The sequence below is a fragment of the Oncorhynchus tshawytscha genome, linkage group LG15 (assembly GCF_018296145.1).
Source record: "Oncorhynchus tshawytscha isolate Ot180627B linkage group LG15, Otsh_v2.0, whole genome shotgun sequence".
NCBI lineage: Eukaryota > Metazoa > Chordata > Actinopteri > Salmoniformes > Salmonidae > Oncorhynchus > Oncorhynchus tshawytscha.
In genome coordinates this window covers 19006105-19023392 of record NC_056443.1, presented here as the reverse complement: position 1 = coordinate 19023392, position 17288 = coordinate 19006105, and the positions used below count along the sequence as shown (strand labels likewise).

At 43.4% G+C, this 17288-nt stretch overlaps 1 protein-coding gene across 2 annotated transcripts in view; it reads right to left on the bottom strand.

The window, feature by feature from the left end:
* Nucleotides 1–17007, bottom strand: part of casq1b (calsequestrin 1b) — a 30182-nt gene extending 13175 nt beyond the window's left edge. Inside the window, exon 1 of one of the 2 annotated variants that reach the window (XM_024373412.2) lies at nt 16462–17007. In XM_024373412.2, coding sequence (XP_024229180.1) covers nt 16462–16698 — 237 coding nt within the window. In that variant the 5' untranslated portion in view covers nt 16699–17007. The remainder of the gene's footprint in view (nt 1–16461) is intronic. The other variant, XM_024373413.2, reaches the window with a different exon arrangement.
* Nucleotides 17008–17288: the final 281 nt, after the last annotated feature.

The window sequence follows — 17288 nt, the reverse complement described above, 5'->3', positions numbered from 1 at the left end:
TTCCAGCTATAGTGTCAATAATTAATGGGCGTAACTGTAAAACACCAGTGTGTGTGTGTGTGTGTGTGTGTGTGTGTGTGTGTGTGTGTGTGTGTGTGTGTGTGTGTGTGTGTGTGTGTGTGTGTGTGTGTGTGTGTGTGTGTGTGTGTGTGTGTGTGTGTGTGTGTGTGTGTGTGTGCCTGTGTGCCTGTGTTTGTGTTTGTGTGTGACGATGTAGCTTTAACACACCAGGACGTCCCTACAGCCTACACCGACATGTTCCAACAACACTGAGCAGGGTGGGCATTAAAGAGTTAAACAACAGATGTATACACATTGCTACAGTCGCATACTCTAGGTGTGGCTAAAATAAATGCCCTAAAATAAACAAATGCCCTACATATATGTAATAAAAAAGCTGTCCGGGTATGAAATATGTGATTTCTGAAACTTTTAGTTCTGGTCAAAAGTGTTGCCCCTGTTCTTTGTAGTAGGTATTGGGTTTTGATGATTGTTGCGGTCTTGGCCTAATTTAGGCTATTTTTGTATTAGTCCTATCTCATTCCACTGTGGAATTCAAACGAATTGAAAGTTACAAATGCACCTTTAATAACCTATCACACCAGTTTTGCATGATATTGAATGTCCATTCCAAGTCCTGTCGGACTTCACACCAGCACATACTACAGTATCTCCTGGTAGATAGCTGAGGAGTGTGGAGGAGTTAAGCAGGTCTGTCTGTCACAGTGACTGTGAGTGACTCATGCTCCCTATACAGTTTGAACTCCATTGCAAATATGTCACACAAGGAACCAGCCAATGTTCTCATCGCATCGCACATCACTCTGCAGGCATCAGCTGCTGTTTAGCCAAGCAGGATAAATCAATCGGAGAGATCAGTGAGGCTTTGTGGCAAAGATTGATCAGAAACGGTCCCTTCTCCTGGAGTACATCATTCTGGCTGTTTTAACCAGATGTCAGAAGTCAAATAATGCACAGAACTCGGTTCAACTTTACTACTTATAGGTGGGACCATGAGTTTTTCCAGACCACATGACTTGAACTGCCAAAACTCCAGGACCTACAATACTACTTAGAACTACAGCTCCTTTATTTTACAATCTGTACTTTTTATTGTGTATCACTCCAAACGTGCTCAACACAGGAGGTTGGTGGCACCTTAATTGGGGAGGATGGGCTCGTGGTAATGACTGGAGTGGATTAGGCGGATTAGTATCCGATACATCAACACACAGGGTTTCCATGTGTTGGAAGTCATTCCATTCACTTCGTTCCAGCCATTATCATGAGCCGTCCTCCCCTCAGCAGCCTCCACTGGTGCCCCAGATAGTTGATATATTAAGCCCAAGACGTAACCACATGATACGCGAAAGAACAGGTGTTTATAATGTTTATACTCCAAAGTAACCACGACACCAACAAGTGACAACCCTTACAGCCTTTCCTACTTTGGCTCTCTCTCTCTAGTTCTAGCCCGAGGGGATAAAACAGGAAATGCAAACCGTGTGCTCGACAAAACTCAAAAATGTGAGTTTTAAACTTTAACCAGGCACTTCTTTTCCTAGTTTGTCTTTTCATGTGTGTGTGTGCATGCGGAGATGGGTAAAATATACATAAACATGTACCTTGTTAGAAATACAAGACACTCTAAAGACTAGTGTATCAAACTAAAATGCAAATGACATAAAATGACAGTTATGTTGAGGGATCAGAAATACTGCCCCTCTCTGCGTGCGTGTTTGCACCTCTTTCCCTGACATTACCTCTCCTATGAATAAGATATGAAAATACATTCCAACATTCAGGAGGCCTACTGAGAGAGCAGAGGGTCATCTATTAATCATTAGGCACAACATGAAGCACAGGCTATTATAACACGACAGCAACGTTGTGTGTGTGTGTGTGTGTGTGTGTGTGTGTGTGTGTGTGTGTGTGTGTGTGTGTCTGTGCATGTGTGTGTGTGTGTCCTCTAGAGTCTAGTCCTTACAGTACAAACACAATGGAGCAACAGTGTGTCACGTTGCCTGTCACTTGTGACTAAATCTGGGAACCACAACCTCAAGGAACCTGCACTGAGGTCAAATTCACCTCATGGAAGCACAACAATGAAAATGTCTTCCCTTTGAGACATTAAAGACATCGTAGGCTCTGAATGAAAGAGAAGACAGTAGAAATCAACTAAAGCTCAGCAACCTAGTCGCCACCATCAACTGCACCATGTGTTAGTGGAGATGGCATGGTAGGTAGGTTAAATGTAGCTCCACACAGACAGAGAGAGAGCAGCTGGACGACCGGTTCTCTGGCTTTATCAGGGACTTTCTTGGCAAGGCTTTGGAGACTTGCTGACAAGTATAGTACAGAACCCCCATAGCTGTCTGCTACAGCCAACGCTGTAGAATTTGTGTGTATGTGTGTCCAGAATCTGGGGATAGGAGTCTGATTATCTGCTAGGTTACAAAAGTGGGGTGGGGGGCTTCCCGAGTGGGGCACCAGTCTAAGTCACTGCTTCACAGAGCTCGATGCATCACTACAGGCTAGGGTTCAAACCCGGACTGTGTCAAAACCGGCCATGTCCGTGAGTCCCGTAGGGTGGCGCACAATTGGCCCAGCGTCATCCAGGTTAGGGGAGGGCTTGGCCAGGGGGGGCTTCACTTGGCTCATCACGCTCTAGCGACTCCTTGTGGTGGGCTGGGTGTCTGCAGGCTGACTTCAGTCGTCAGTTGAATGGTGTTTCCTCCAAAAACATTGGTGCGGCTTGCAGGCCGGCGTTAAGGAGCATGGTTTGGCGGGTAATCTTTGGAGGACGCATGACTCGACCTTCACCTCTCCTGCGCTTGTTGGGGAGTTGCAGCAATGAGACAAGATCACAATAGGATAATAACGAAAAAGGGGATACATCTTTTTTTTTTTAAAACTGGGGTGTGCTGTAGTGCAGTGGGAAAACTGACTGATGTATGAGGATAAAGACTTCATAAGGGCCTGAGACCAATATCCTGCTCTTTCTTTTTTAGAATTGACCAGACATTGTACAAATCGCTAGGACTGAGGTTTAGTGCAGGGAAAGCTCAATAGAGGGTAGAAACTGCGTAGAGGTAGGAGGGGTATGTTTGTTTTCTTCCATCCTAGTATTTCATCAATCCAGGATCAGAGTTCGGACACATGTTGTTGCAGTCAACATTTGCAAACAAGTATTTGTTTCTATCACCATGAGGTGTTCTGTCATTTGGCAGGAAAGTGTCACTTTCATCGAACATGCTTAAATGGGATAGGTTACCATCAGACATAGAAAGCCGTGATTACTCAGTTTTACCATGTTTACACAGTGCTGTGTGATCATTGGATGGTGTGAGTTTAACAGTATTGCTTCCGCCCCCCTCCTCGCCCAAATCTGGCCTCGGACCAGGGACCCTCTGAATACATCGACAACAGTCTCCCGCGAAGCATCGTTACCTATCACTCCACAAAAGCCACTGGCCTTGCAGAGCAAGGGAAACAACTACTTCAAGGTCTCAGAGCAAATGACGTCAATGATTAAATGCTACTAGCACGCACCGCTAACTCGCTAGCCATTTCACATCGGTTACATAAGTATAATGATTAAGTAGCACCTTTATATAGAGTGCCAGTTGAGATGCATCCATTGTGTCTTTATTGATTGGTTGGTGTGAGGATAGTGCAAGGGTCAATTGGCATTACGAAAACACAGTAATGATGACTATGACTGACTGACTATGACTGATAGTAACTCCAGGTAGACTTGCTGTCACCATGTTGTCAGGTAATGGGGACCCCAATAAAGAAAGACGACATTGCATGAACACACACATCTTTCTATGACTAATAGTACACTCGCAGAAAAAAAGGGTTGCTAAAAGGGTTCTTCAGCTGTCCCCATAGGGTAATCCATTTTCGTTTCAGGTAGAACCCTTTTGGGTTCCATATAGAACCCTCTGTGGAAAGGGTTCTACATGGAACCCAAAAGGTTTCTACCTGGAACCGAAAGGGTTCTACCTGGATAAAAAAAAGGGTTATTCAAAGGGTTCTCCTATCGGGACATTTGAAGGACACTTCTAGGTTCTAGATAGTGTGTAACCTCCTATGCTGTGGAACCTATTTAGGTCACATTTTACTTGTGGTACCCTATAGATCACAGGTGTCAAACTTATTCCACAGAGGGCCGGGTGTCTGCGGGTTTTCGCGCCTCCGTTGTACTTGATTAATTAATTAAGTTAGCTAATTAGTAAGGAACTCCCCACACCTTGTTGTCTAGGGCTTAATTGACAGGAGAAACCAAAAACCTGCAGACACTCAGCCCTCCATGGAATGAGGTCTACATGTCCAAACTATGAAGACAAACTGCATATCTGTTTATATGTAACCACTTAGAAGGGTTACATTTAGGGCTCGTTTTAGTGTTAGAGTAAACACAATAAACTTTCTATGACTGATAGTAGCATAGCTTCGCCATGAAATTCACTCCCTGTACTTGCTTCCCGAGTCCCAGTGTACACATTACAGAATAACGCCTCACCAAGGCGAAGTAACAGGGATCTTTTTTTTATTTTACTGGTGACGTCGGTTCCAAATGCCACTGCCGAAGCAAACGGGGTTGCCTCAGCCGGCTCGTCAGGCTCCCGCGCCTCAGTCGGCTTGTCAGGCTCCCGCGCCTCAGCCGGCTCTACATGTTCCTGTGCCTCAGCAGAAGCGACCGGCCAGCTCCTGGTCCTTGGGACTGTACCTCTGGTTGGTTTCGTCCGGCGGCTGGAACGTCGCCAGTTGTCTTATCATTACACACACCTGCCACCATCGTTACACGCACCTGCGCCTCATGACTCACCTGGACTCCATCACCTTCCTGATTACCTCCCCTATATCTGTCACTCCCCTTGGAACTTTCCTCGGGCGTTATTGATTCTGATTCGGTTTCATGTCTGTACGCAATTCGTGTTTCTTTCCATGTTTTATTTATTATTACATTTTCACTCCCTGTACTTGCTTCACGACTCCCAGCGTACACGTTACACCTGCTCGCGTACAAAAACACAGGGAGGAACTATAGTTCTAGAAGTTCTAAAATGATCAAACTAAATAACAAGATATTAATAAAGTTGTTGTTGTCCGGTCACATGTTGTCACATGGGATGAATCAAAAACAACCACACATATATATACATACACACACATAAATAAATACAGTGCATTTGGAAAGTATTTAGACTTTTTCCACATTTTGTTACATATCAGCTTTATTCTAAAATAGATTCAATTGCCCCCCCCACCATCAATCTTTTTGTTTGCAAATATCACATTTACATAAGTTTCCAGACCCTTTACTCAGTACTTGGTCGAAGAATCTTTGGCAGCGACCTTCAGCCTCGAGTCGTCTTGGGAATGATGCTACAAGCTTGGCACACCTGTATTTGGGGCATTTCTCCCACTCTTCTCTGCAGATCCTCTCAACCTCTGTCGGGTTGGATGGGGAGCGTCGCTGTACAGCTATTTTCAAGTCTCTCCAGAGATGCTAAATTTGGTTCAAGTCCGGGCTCTAGCTAGGCCACTCAAGGACATTCAGAGACTTGTCCTAAAGCCACTCCTGCGTTGTCTTGGCTGTGTGCTTAGGGTCATTGTCCTGATGGAAGGTGAACCTTCACCCAAGTCTGAGGTCCTCTGTACTTTGCTCCGTTCATCTTTCCCTCGATCCTGACTGGTCTCCCAGTCCCTGCCACTAATAAACATCCCCACAGCATGATGCTGCCACCACTATGCTTCACATAAGGGTGGTGCCAGGAGTCCTCCTGACGTAAAGCTTGACATTCAGCCCAAACAGTTCAAACTTGGTGTGATAAGATCAGAGAATCTTGTTTCTCAAGGTCTGAGAGTTCTTTAGGTGCCTTTTGGCAAACTCCAAGCGGGCTGTCATGTAACACTTACTGAGGAGTGGCTTCCGTCTGGCCCCTCTACCATAAAGGCATGATCGGTGGAGTGCCGCAGAGATGGTTGACCTTCTGGAAGGTTCTCCCATCTCCACAGAAGAACGCTGGAGCTCTGTCAGAGTGAACATTTGGTTCTTGGTCACCACCCTGACCAAGGCCCTTCTCCCCGATTGCTCGGTTTGGCCAGGTGGCTTGGTGGTTCCAAACTTTTTTCATTTAAGAATGATGGAGGCCACTGTGTTCTTGGGGACTTTCAATACTACAGACATTTTTTGGTACTCTTCCCCAAATCTGTGCCTCGACACAATCCATTCTCTGCGCTCTAACGACAGTTCCTTTAACCTCATGGCTTGGTTTGTTCTGCCAGGCACTGTCAACTGTGGGACCTTATATATATATAGGTGTGTGCCTTTCCAAATCATATCCAATCAATTGAATTGACCATAAATCAATTTGAGGCTCATAGTAAAGGGTCTGAATACTTATGTAAATAAGGTATTTCTGTTTTACATTTTTAATACAGTACCAGTCAAAAGTTTGGACACACCTACTCATTCAAGGGTTTTTCTTTATGTTTAGTATTTTCTACATTGTATAATAATAGTGACATCAAAACTTTCAAATAACACATATGGAATCATGTAGTAACCCAAAAAGTGTTTACCAAATCAAAATATATTTTAGATTTTAGATTCTTCAAAGTAGTCACGCTTTTCCTTGATGACAGCTTTGCATATTCTTGGCATTCTCTCAACCAGCTTCATGAGGTAGTCACCTGGAATGCATTTCAATTAACAGGTGCGCCTTGTTAAAAGTTCATTTGTGGAATTTCTTCCCTTCTTAATGCATTTGAGCCAGAAGATATACAGAAGATAGTCCTATTTGGTAAAAGACCAAGTCCATGTTATGGCAAAGACAGCTCAAATAAGCAAAGAGAAATGACAGCCAATCATTACTTTAAGACATGTAGGTCAGTCAATGCGGAAAATTTTAAGAACTTTGAAAGTTTCTTCAAGTGCAGTTGCAAAAAACTTTGAGTGCTCTGATGAAACTGGCTTTCATGAGGACCACCACAGGAAAGGAAGACCCAGAGTTACCTTTTCTGCAGAGGACAAGTTCATTAGAGTTACCAGGCTCAGAAATTGAAGAGCTTCACAGAATTCAAGTAACAGACATATCTCAGCATTTACTGTTCAGAGGAGACTGCGTGAATCAGGCCTTCATGGTCGAATGGCTGCAAAGAAACCACTACTAAAGGACATAAATAAGAAGAGATATGCTTGGGCTAAGACTCACAAGCAATGGAAATTAGACCGGTGGAAATCTGTACTTTGGTCTGAGTCCAAATGAGTCCAAATTTGAGAATTTTGCTTCTAACCGCCTTGTCTTTGTTAGAAGGAGAGTAGGTGAACGGATGATCTCCGCATGTGTGGTTCCCACTGTGAAGCATGGAGGAGGAGGTCTGATGGTGTTTTACTGGTGACACTGTCAGTGATCTATTTGGAATTCAAGGCACACTTAACCTGCATGGCTACCACAGCATCCTGCAGCAATACACCATCCCATCTGGTTTGCGCTTAGTGGGACTATCATTTGTTTTTCAACAAGACAATCACACAACACACCTCCAGGACGTGTAAGGGCTATTTGACCAAGGAGTGTGATGGAGTGCTGCATCAGATGACCTGGCCTCCCCAATCACCCGACCTCAACCTAATTGAAGTAATTTGGGATGAGTTGGACTGCAGATTGAAGGAAAAGCAGCAAACAAGTACTCAGAATATGTGGGAACTCCTTCAAGACTGTTTGAAAAGCATTCCAGGTAAAGCTGGTTGAGAGAATGACAAGAGTGTGCAAAGCTGTCATCAAGGCAAAGGGTTGCTACTACTAAATATATTTTGATTTGTTTAACACTTTTTTTGTTACTACATGACTCCGTATGTGTTATTTCATAGTTTTGAAGTATTCACAATGTAGAAAATAGTCCAAATAAAGAAAAACCCTTGAATGAGTAGGTGTGTCCAAACTTTTGACTGGTACTATACATTTGCAAAAATGTCTAAAATCCTGTTTTCGCCTTGTCATTATGAGGTATTGTGTGTAGATTGATGAGAATTATATAATTTTGTATCAATTTTAGAATAAGGCTGTAACGTAACAAAATGTGGAAAATGTCAAGGGGTCTAAATACTTTTCGAATGTGCTGTAATTACCTGTGTGAGTGTGTGTCCCCGAGGTATCATAGCCCCACCATTGCCGCTGTGGCTGTGATGAATGAATGTGCCCTCCTTACTTGGGGTGTGTCTCAATAACTTAAACTATCTTCTTCTCCTTGCTCCCGATTCCGAACAATGCACACATCTAAAAGTAAAATAATTGAATTAAGAAATATATAAGTATGAGATCAAGCAATGTCAGACGGGCATTGACTAAAATACAGTAGAATATAATACAGTATACAAATATGAGATGAATAAAGCCATATGTGAACATTAGTTAAACATTATTAAAGTAACTAGTGTTCATTTTTAAAGTGGCCAGTGATTCCAAGTCTTTGTATATAGGGCAGCAGCCTCTAAGGTGCAGGGTTGCGTAACAGGGTGGATACCAGCTAGTGATGGCTATTTAACTGTCAGATGGCCTTTAAGATAGAAGCTGTTTTTCGGTCTCTCGGTCTCAGCTTTCATGCACCTGTACTAACTTCGCCTTCTGGATGATAGCGGGGTGAACAGGCAGGGCTCGGGTGGTAGATGTCCTTGAGAATCTTTTTGGCCTTCTTGTGACATCGGGTAGTTTGCCCCCAGGTGATGCTTTGGGCCGACCGCACCATCCTCTGGAGAGCCCTGTGCATCTGTAAAAGTTTGTGAGGGTTTTAGGGGCCAAGCCAAATGTCTTCAGCCTCCTAAGATTGAAGAGGCGCTGTTGCGCCTTAATCACCACACTGTCTGTGTGGATGGACCATTTCAGATCGTCAGTGATGTGTACGCTGAGGAATTTGAAGATTTCCACCTTCTCCACTGTGGTCCAGTCTATGTCGATAGGGGCGCGCTCCCTCTGCTGTTTCCTGAAGTCTACGATCATCTCCTGTATTTTGTTGACGTTGAGTGAGAGGTTATTTTCCTGGCACCACTCTCCCAGGGCCCTCACCTCCTCCCTGTAGCCTGTCTTGTCATTGTTGGTAATCAGGCCTCTGTACTGACGTTTTGCTTGTTTGATTGCCTTACGGAGGGAAAACTTATCCCAGTCAGCGTGATCAAAACAATCTTGAAGCATGGATTCCGTTTGGTCAGACCAGCGTTGAATAGACCTTAGACCTTCCTGCTTTACTCTCTGCCTATTGGAAGGGAGGAGCAAAATGGAGTCGTGATCAGATTTGCCGAAGTAGGCATTTAGAAAAGTTGAGTTGCAGTGGTCCAATGTTTTACCAGCACAAGTATTACAGTCAATGTTTTGGTAGAACTTCTGTAGTGTTTTCCTCAAAATCCCCATCTACAATAAATGCAGCCTTAGGATATGTGGCTTCCAGTTTGCATAAAGTCCAGTGTAGTTCTTTGAGGGCTGTCGTGGTATCGGCTTGAGGGGGAATATACACTGCTGTGACTATAACCAAAGAGAATTGTCTTGGGCGGTAATATGGTCTGCATTTGATTGTGAGGTATTCTAGGTCAGGGGTGAACAAAAGGACTTGCGTTTCTGTATGTTATCACAATCACATCATGAGTGGTTAATCATGAAACATATACCCCCGCCTTTCTTCTTCCCGGAGAGTTCTTTAATTCCTGACTGTGCGATGTACTGAGAACTCAGATGGCTGAATGGACGGGGACAGTATATCCCGAGAGAGCGATGTTTCCGTGAAACAGAGTATGTTACAATCCCTGATGTCTCTCTGGAAGGAGATCCTCGCGCTGAGCTCATCTACTTCATCATCCAGAGACTGAATATTAGCGAGTAACAAACTCGGAAGCGGTGGATGGTGTGCACGCCTCCTGAGTTGGACTAGAAGTCCACTCCGAAAACCTCTTCTCCGCCGGCTGTGTTTTGGTGCAGCCTCTGGAATAAGTTTAATTGCCCTGGGGGGTACGAACAAAGGATCCAATTCGGGAAAGTCGTATTCCTGGTTTTAATGCTGGTAAGTTACTGCCGCTCTGATATCCCCCCAAAAAATCAGGCTGTATGTAATAACACAAAAAAAAGTCTGGGCTAATAATGTAAGAAATAACACACACAAAAACAAAATACTGCAAAGTTGCTTAGGCGCTAGAAGCAGAGCTGCCATATCTGCCGGCGCCATCTTACTCAAAAGTATGGAGCATACAGTGGAGGGCTATAAGGAAGAGCAGGACCATGAAACTGTGTTCAAATTAAATGAGCACAATTAAGAGTAATGGATTGAATAGAATAAATAAATCGCAAACTATGAAGCCCAAGACGCACAGTTTGACCTTCACACTATCCAAACTTAACCATAGGATACTTTATCCTTTGTAACATTGTAATCATCCCCAAATGTTGTACTCAACCACTTCTAAAACCTTTTTAATTTGTTAGTTAGTAGCTTTGGGCTTGCATTACATCACTACTCTCATGAGAACTGGCAGTAATACAAGTATTGTTGTTGGTGTTGCTGCCTAATGAGCAGTGATGATGTTATTTCGCATCAACAGCATGGTGCCAGAAGAGTGACACGGTTGCCATAACGATGGTCTGAACGTTCAGCTCGATACTACAGGGAATGTCTATTCCACATGGTACTGTAGAAGATGCAGCTAGTCATGCAAGAAAGATGTAGAGGAACTGGCTAATGTAGTATTATCCACAGGTAGCTTCAGGGGTGGCCAATCAATCTTAGCCGTTGAGGGACACCGTGTGCAACGGTTTTTGAACTGAAATAAATGCGAAAGGCTTTGAAAGTAAAAAAAAAAAGCTTGCAGTATGCTCACTCAGTGCTCCAGTGACATTTCACAGAGATACAGTTTGTTTTTGAGAGAAATCTTCTAAAAAAAAATTTAAAAACAGGAATCTTGTATTATTATGAAAAGCTTATACTAAAATATGTCATGACTCAAAATCAATATCTATCCTACCTCTATATTGTTTTTATGTGTCCTGTACATGCGAAAAGAAAGATGATGAGTTCAACGGGAAAGTGAGGCTGCCAGGTAGCCATTACTCTCCGTCATAGCGTCCAGCCTAAACGACACAATGCTTTATGATTTTTGTACCTCTGTTTTTCTCTGGCCCCCATTGATTTAGTCACCCTAACTCTGGCCATCCAACAGGGGTAGAAAACCAATAACCTTTGAACAGATTGCAATAGAGACATGAGGATTGAACCATTGGTTTTCTTGGAGGATTACCTACACAATTAACATAGTATTTTACCTGTTGGTCAAAATATGATTTAAGCCCGCTGCCCCATATCACATTTCATGTCAGGCTAGCTCTATACCTATCCCAAAGAAGAGTCCAAAACTACACCCCACGTTTGACCTGTGAAAACTTATCATTTGGACTTCACTACTGATAGATGCATCTATTTTTCACTATTCCCCTGTTCAAAGCCAGTGAGCCATAAAAGCTTAACTGTCTGCTGCAGTTATTAATTACCATCTAAAGTGTAATGAATAACTTCACTATGCTCAAAGGGAAATTCAATGTCTGCTGTTTTTTACCCATCTACCAATAAATTCACTGCTTGATTGAGGGACCTTACATATAATTGTACAGTATGTGTGGGGTACAGTGATGAGGTAGTCATTCAAAAATCATGTTAAGCACTATTATTGCACACAGAGTGAGTTCATGCAACTTATTATGTGACTTGTTAAGCAAATATTTACTCCTGAATTTATTTAGGCTTGACATCACATAGCGGTTGAATACTTATTGGCTCAAAACATTTCAGCTTTTAATTTCTTATTAATTTGTAAAAAATTCTAAAAACATCATTTTACTTTGACATTATGGGGCATTGTGTGTAGCCCAGTGACACAAAATCTAAATGTAATACATTTTGAATTCAGGCGGTAACACAACACAATGTGGAAAAGGCCAAGGTGTGTGAATACTTTCTGAAGGTACTATATGTCAAATATGTACGTTGAAAACGCTGCATGTTTGAAAGCACTGTTTGGGTGTCCCTATCCTTGCCAACAAACATCTGTGAATGGATCAGTGGTTCACCAATCAGGGCCTTGATAGGCTCGACAACAGTAACAAGGGGTGGTCTGTAAAGAAACGTTTCTAAGGGACCATCAAGCGGCATCTTAAAAAATGTATTTAGGGACGTACCTGAAAGAAGCTGGGAACACGACAAAAACCTCAGGGGGACCACAACAGAATGTCCTATGTTTTAAACGACGTTGGACACAGGAATGTTCTTGCAATATTCCCATGAAACTTGTCTAGAATATTAATATCTTATATTCTAAGACCATGGTAACCACGTTTTGTGTGTGTTTGGTGTGACGTTGATGGAATATTCTCCTATCCCTCAGAAAACTGGACACAGGAACATTCCCATGAGAAGTGTCCAGAACATTAATATGAAATATTCTGAGAACATGGTAACCATGTTCTGGGTTCCGGGTAACTTCGATAAAATAGTCTCTTGGAAACAGTCCTTGCACATCACTGGAACATTCCTATGAAAACCTAATGCGATTCTTAAAGGAACGTTCCTTAATGTTTGTGTTGTTAGTTGGGGGTCTGTTGATTGAGCCTAGTACAGTACAGCAATGGCAGCTAGCATGAGTCACTGTTATTAGGCCTAATGCAGCGATGCTAGCTTAGCTAGCATGAGTCACTGACTGACTCAGATTAATACAAATCTCCATAGTGACCAAACAGCTGCGATTTGGACCAAACTACAGTAGGCTACATGACATGGGACTTTCCTTGAGAACAAAGAACTCTCTCTATTTCTCTCTCCCCCTCTGTCTGTCTCTCTCTCTTTGCATCTCTCATCTCCTCCTTGCAAATACACAAATCATTCAATCAGACTTGTTATTATTACACCTCATAAACACAAACTGCACCCGCATGAACACTGATACTCTCCCACACCCAAATCATCCTCAAGTAGCCTCATGCACTCCTTAGCGTCACGTAAACCCAAAAACCAACACAGGTCCAATATCAGGGCAAGACCACATATAGTAAGAGAGAGTGAGGAAACACAAGCATGAATACTCTCTCACACCCAAGTCACCTCATACAATTTTTTATTTTACCTTTATTTAACTAGTCAAGTCAGTTCAGAACAATTCTTATTTTCAATTATGGCCTAGGAACAGTGGGTTAACTGCCTTATTCAGGGGCAGAACAACAGATTTGTACCTTGTCAGCTCAGGGATTCAATCTTGCAACCTTTTGGATACTAGTCCAACACTCTAACCACTAGGCTACCTGCCGCCCCAAAGCCTCAAGCAAACCCCAAAATGGATACATCTCCAAAATCAACGCCCAACCGCATATTGATATATCATCTTCATCTCCATTATCTTGTCTTTGACCGAGAGAGAGATAATCTGACTCCAGTAATCTGACTCTTAGAGGGGTGACATTTCAGGTGTGACTGGCCGGGGAGACACAGGCTAGCGTTCTGACCTTTGACCTCTCAGAGAAGAAGATGCCGAGGAGGATTACTTTCTCGCCATGCTATGTGGACTGTGATCTTGCTCAGGCTATCTGTCTTAAAGTGACGCAGCAGAGTTTTTGTATAATTTCAGCCAGTAGTTTTGAAAGTAGCACTCGTTTTGAAAGTAGCACTCACAAGCTTTTAATTATTATTATTATTTTTTAAATCAGTAACTCATTTTTTAATTCTGCAATTCGTTTGATATGTTACAAATTCCAATTTGTATAGTACGTTATGAATTTCTACGCGCTTACGATCCCGTTCAATCTCTTCAACCATCAGTGTTTCTGGTGCATCTGGATTTTAACTTGCTATCTCTCTCCCTCAACACTCATAACAATTACTGTATGTCACCCAAAACCTCTAGATTACCGTTTCATCCAGTTGTTCACATAAGCTCTGCTTTTGAATGCAGACACCGCCACAACCTCAACGACGCTCTGTCTAAAGAAGCAAGATACATCTAGAAATTAGGGGACTGCTGTCATTTGTATGTGGCTGAATCGTTGTCATCCACACTGTCTATGGTTTGACACATCCATGAGGAGATGGCAGCTCAGGAGCCTCATTACTACGGATAGAGGACATTGGATTACACACCTTGTCCTACTCATCTGTCCAATAGCGTTGCTGAACATTACAGGGTTGAAGTGAAATCGTACGATATTTTCCATCTGTGAATTGCATCAGGGCAAGTCGCACAACACAAACCGTCGTGCTGGACCAGTCCTCTGATCAGTATCTTGAGATATTGGGTCTTTCCTGCAATAAAACCATTCACATATTTTTATATACTGGGGGATATTGAGTTTTGTACTCTTAAAAATCCAATTACATCTGATTTTGTCAGGGTGCATTTAATAATTAATATATCCTGTTTGGTGGAAATGCTATTTTCAGTATGTATTTTAGACCCCTGAAAGCTTGTTTCTGATTGGCTAACTAACGCTCCACATTGACCAGGAGTCAGCAGTAAGACAGTGAGGGGTCAAGCTACTCAGCAACTCAGCAGTCTAGCTACTCACACACACACGCACACACACACGTGCACACACACACACCCACACACACACACACACACACACACACACACACACTACTCAACTCAGCTACATGGCTGCACATGGGCACACACTCGCTTGTAGTCAATCTATCGTATTCAAAGTGTGGTAGGTACATAAACGATGTTGTAGCCCGTTCCTGCAGTCAAATGACCTAGTGGCCTCATGGTTGGAATATTATTCATATTTTTCATAATTTCATAATTAATAAACACATATTTTTTAAACGCTGAAAATCCGTTGTTTCTATGTCAAACGATTTTGTTATATTTCAGTCTTCTGTGATTTATATAAAGTGTAATATTGAGATGCAAACTAAAAATGTAACACAATTCAACTCTATATCTGACATGGTACAGATATCTTTTTTTTAAGCTCATAACCATATGTGTGAGCTGTGTACTTTTGTCTCAAAGTAGATTTGTTTAAGACTACCAAGAAACACTCTGTGTGACCCTGATTTAGCCCACTGCAGTAAAAGGTTAAGATGTTCACCTGCGGCCTAGCCTTGTGTATTATGGTGCAGGGAGAGCATTGAAAGCACTGATAGAAGTTAGAGCTGTGATATATGTCTCTCTGTCTCTCCCCGGAAGGCTCTTCGCCTTCTTGGTAACTACGCCATCCCTGTCCAGGGCTATTTGTAGTTATGACAGCTAGCGCTACTCTAGACCTGTAAGAAGACACTGTATGTATCAAGCATCTCAAAGTACGAGTGCTGATATAGGATACATTTCCCCTTTTTGATCACAATGAATAAGATGACATGGATAAGGGGGACCTGATCCTAGATCAGTACTCTTACTTCGATACTCTTGATACAAATAGCCCCAGGTCCCTCCTGTCCATGTAATCTCATAGACTATGATCAAAAAACTGATACTAGATCAGCACTCCTTCTTTGAGACGCTTAATACATACAGAGCCGGACTTACCCTGATCTGCTGTGGGCGTGCAGTGCAGGGTGCAGAAGAACTGCAGGGGGTAGATATCGGTTGTTGTTATGATGTCATAGTTTAATTTTGATCCTCTTTGAATTCAGCAGTTTGATAGTTCATCCACTACACCCACATACTGTACCTGTACGCACGCACACAGTCTCATACACCCACAAGCCGCTTGGACACCCTCAAGCAGAACTAAATAGCCCAGAGAACCCCCGAAGCAAAAAACCTATGGATTTAGGACTCAGCTTCGCAGACCAGACCAGACCAGACCAGACCAGACCAGTTTCAACTCTTGTTTTCCAACAACCAATAACGTGACGTGTCCAAGGCCCAACCATTTGGAGTGCTCCACATCCTGGTTCAGTCTAACTAACCAGGCACCTAATATTCTTAGGAAAGACAGACTATATTTTCTATTAAGGTGCTTTTTTTAGCATCTCTCAGTGTGTAGTGTTCTCCCCGGCCACATTGTCTCTTTCTCTCTCTCCCTCATCCCCTCTTCCCTCCATTTCCCCCTGGGTTGATGATGCTGCTGGCTTCCTAGAATGTAACTGCAGTGCAAATTATGCTATGTCTCTCTCCCTCATTGTTGCCCCTCCCTCCATTCTCTCATCCCTCAGTTTCCTTCTATCCACTCGCCCCCTTTCTCATCATCCTTTTGCCCCACATCAGAGGTCATGTTATCTAGCCTCACGTATCTTCTCCTCCATCTCCCTCATAAGTTCTCCCTCAACCCTTCATCCCTCCAACCCCTTTTCCCCTTATCCCTCAATTTCATCATGCTGTCCCAACACCCACGTCCAGGGTCAACTCCTCCATCTCACTCATCCTTACTCCCTCTTCCCCTCCATTCCTCCATCCATTCCCTCCATAGGACCCACCTCCAGGGCGAGCTCCTCCATCTCGAATGCTTTCTGGGCGTTTTTGTTGCTCTCCACATGTGCATGGTAGTAGATCACCATGACATCGTACTTCTTCATCACAGACTTGTAGTTCTTAGCATTGAGATCATGGACGCGGTCTTTCCCATCATATTCAGGGATCTCCAGACCCTTCTCTCCCCAGGACATGTTCCCCAAAGAGAGCAGGGCCCCCAGAAACACCCAACCCCACTTCATTGTTCCAGGTTATTGTTGGTTCCCCCCACTCAGGTCTCCCACGACTTGGACGTCAATTGCTGAATTGTTTAATGTTGCGGAAGAATATATTTTTGCGTTGTTCCTAAAATAAAAAATAAAAAACGCCACTTAGGAACAAGGTCCACTTCGTTTCGACGCCGGCCAGAGAAGAGCAGGTCGGAGTGTTGAACCCCCCCTTTTACATGCGGGCTCAGACACTACCGTCCAAGGGGGTGAGTGAGGGGTGGGGTTCCAACGACGAGGGCGAGTTGGAGGGAGAGAGAAGCAGGCTGCAACCCGGGGAGAGTGGGCAACCAAAAAGTAGGGAGAGAAAGTGAGAGGGGGGGGCTTGGTGACAATGGGTTTGAGGGGGTTAGTAAATAGCAAATGGATGGAAACGTGGGAGGGGCTATCTTTGGATCGCATGGCCACCTGTTGGATACCATGGCTACAAAGGGAGGGCGAGAGAGAGAGAGAGAGAGAGAGAGAGAGAGAGAGAGAGAGAGAGAGAGAGAGAGAGAGAGAGAGAGAGGATTCCATTCCCATATTAAGTTTTGTAGGGGACCCTGACCACGGCTAAAAATACTGAC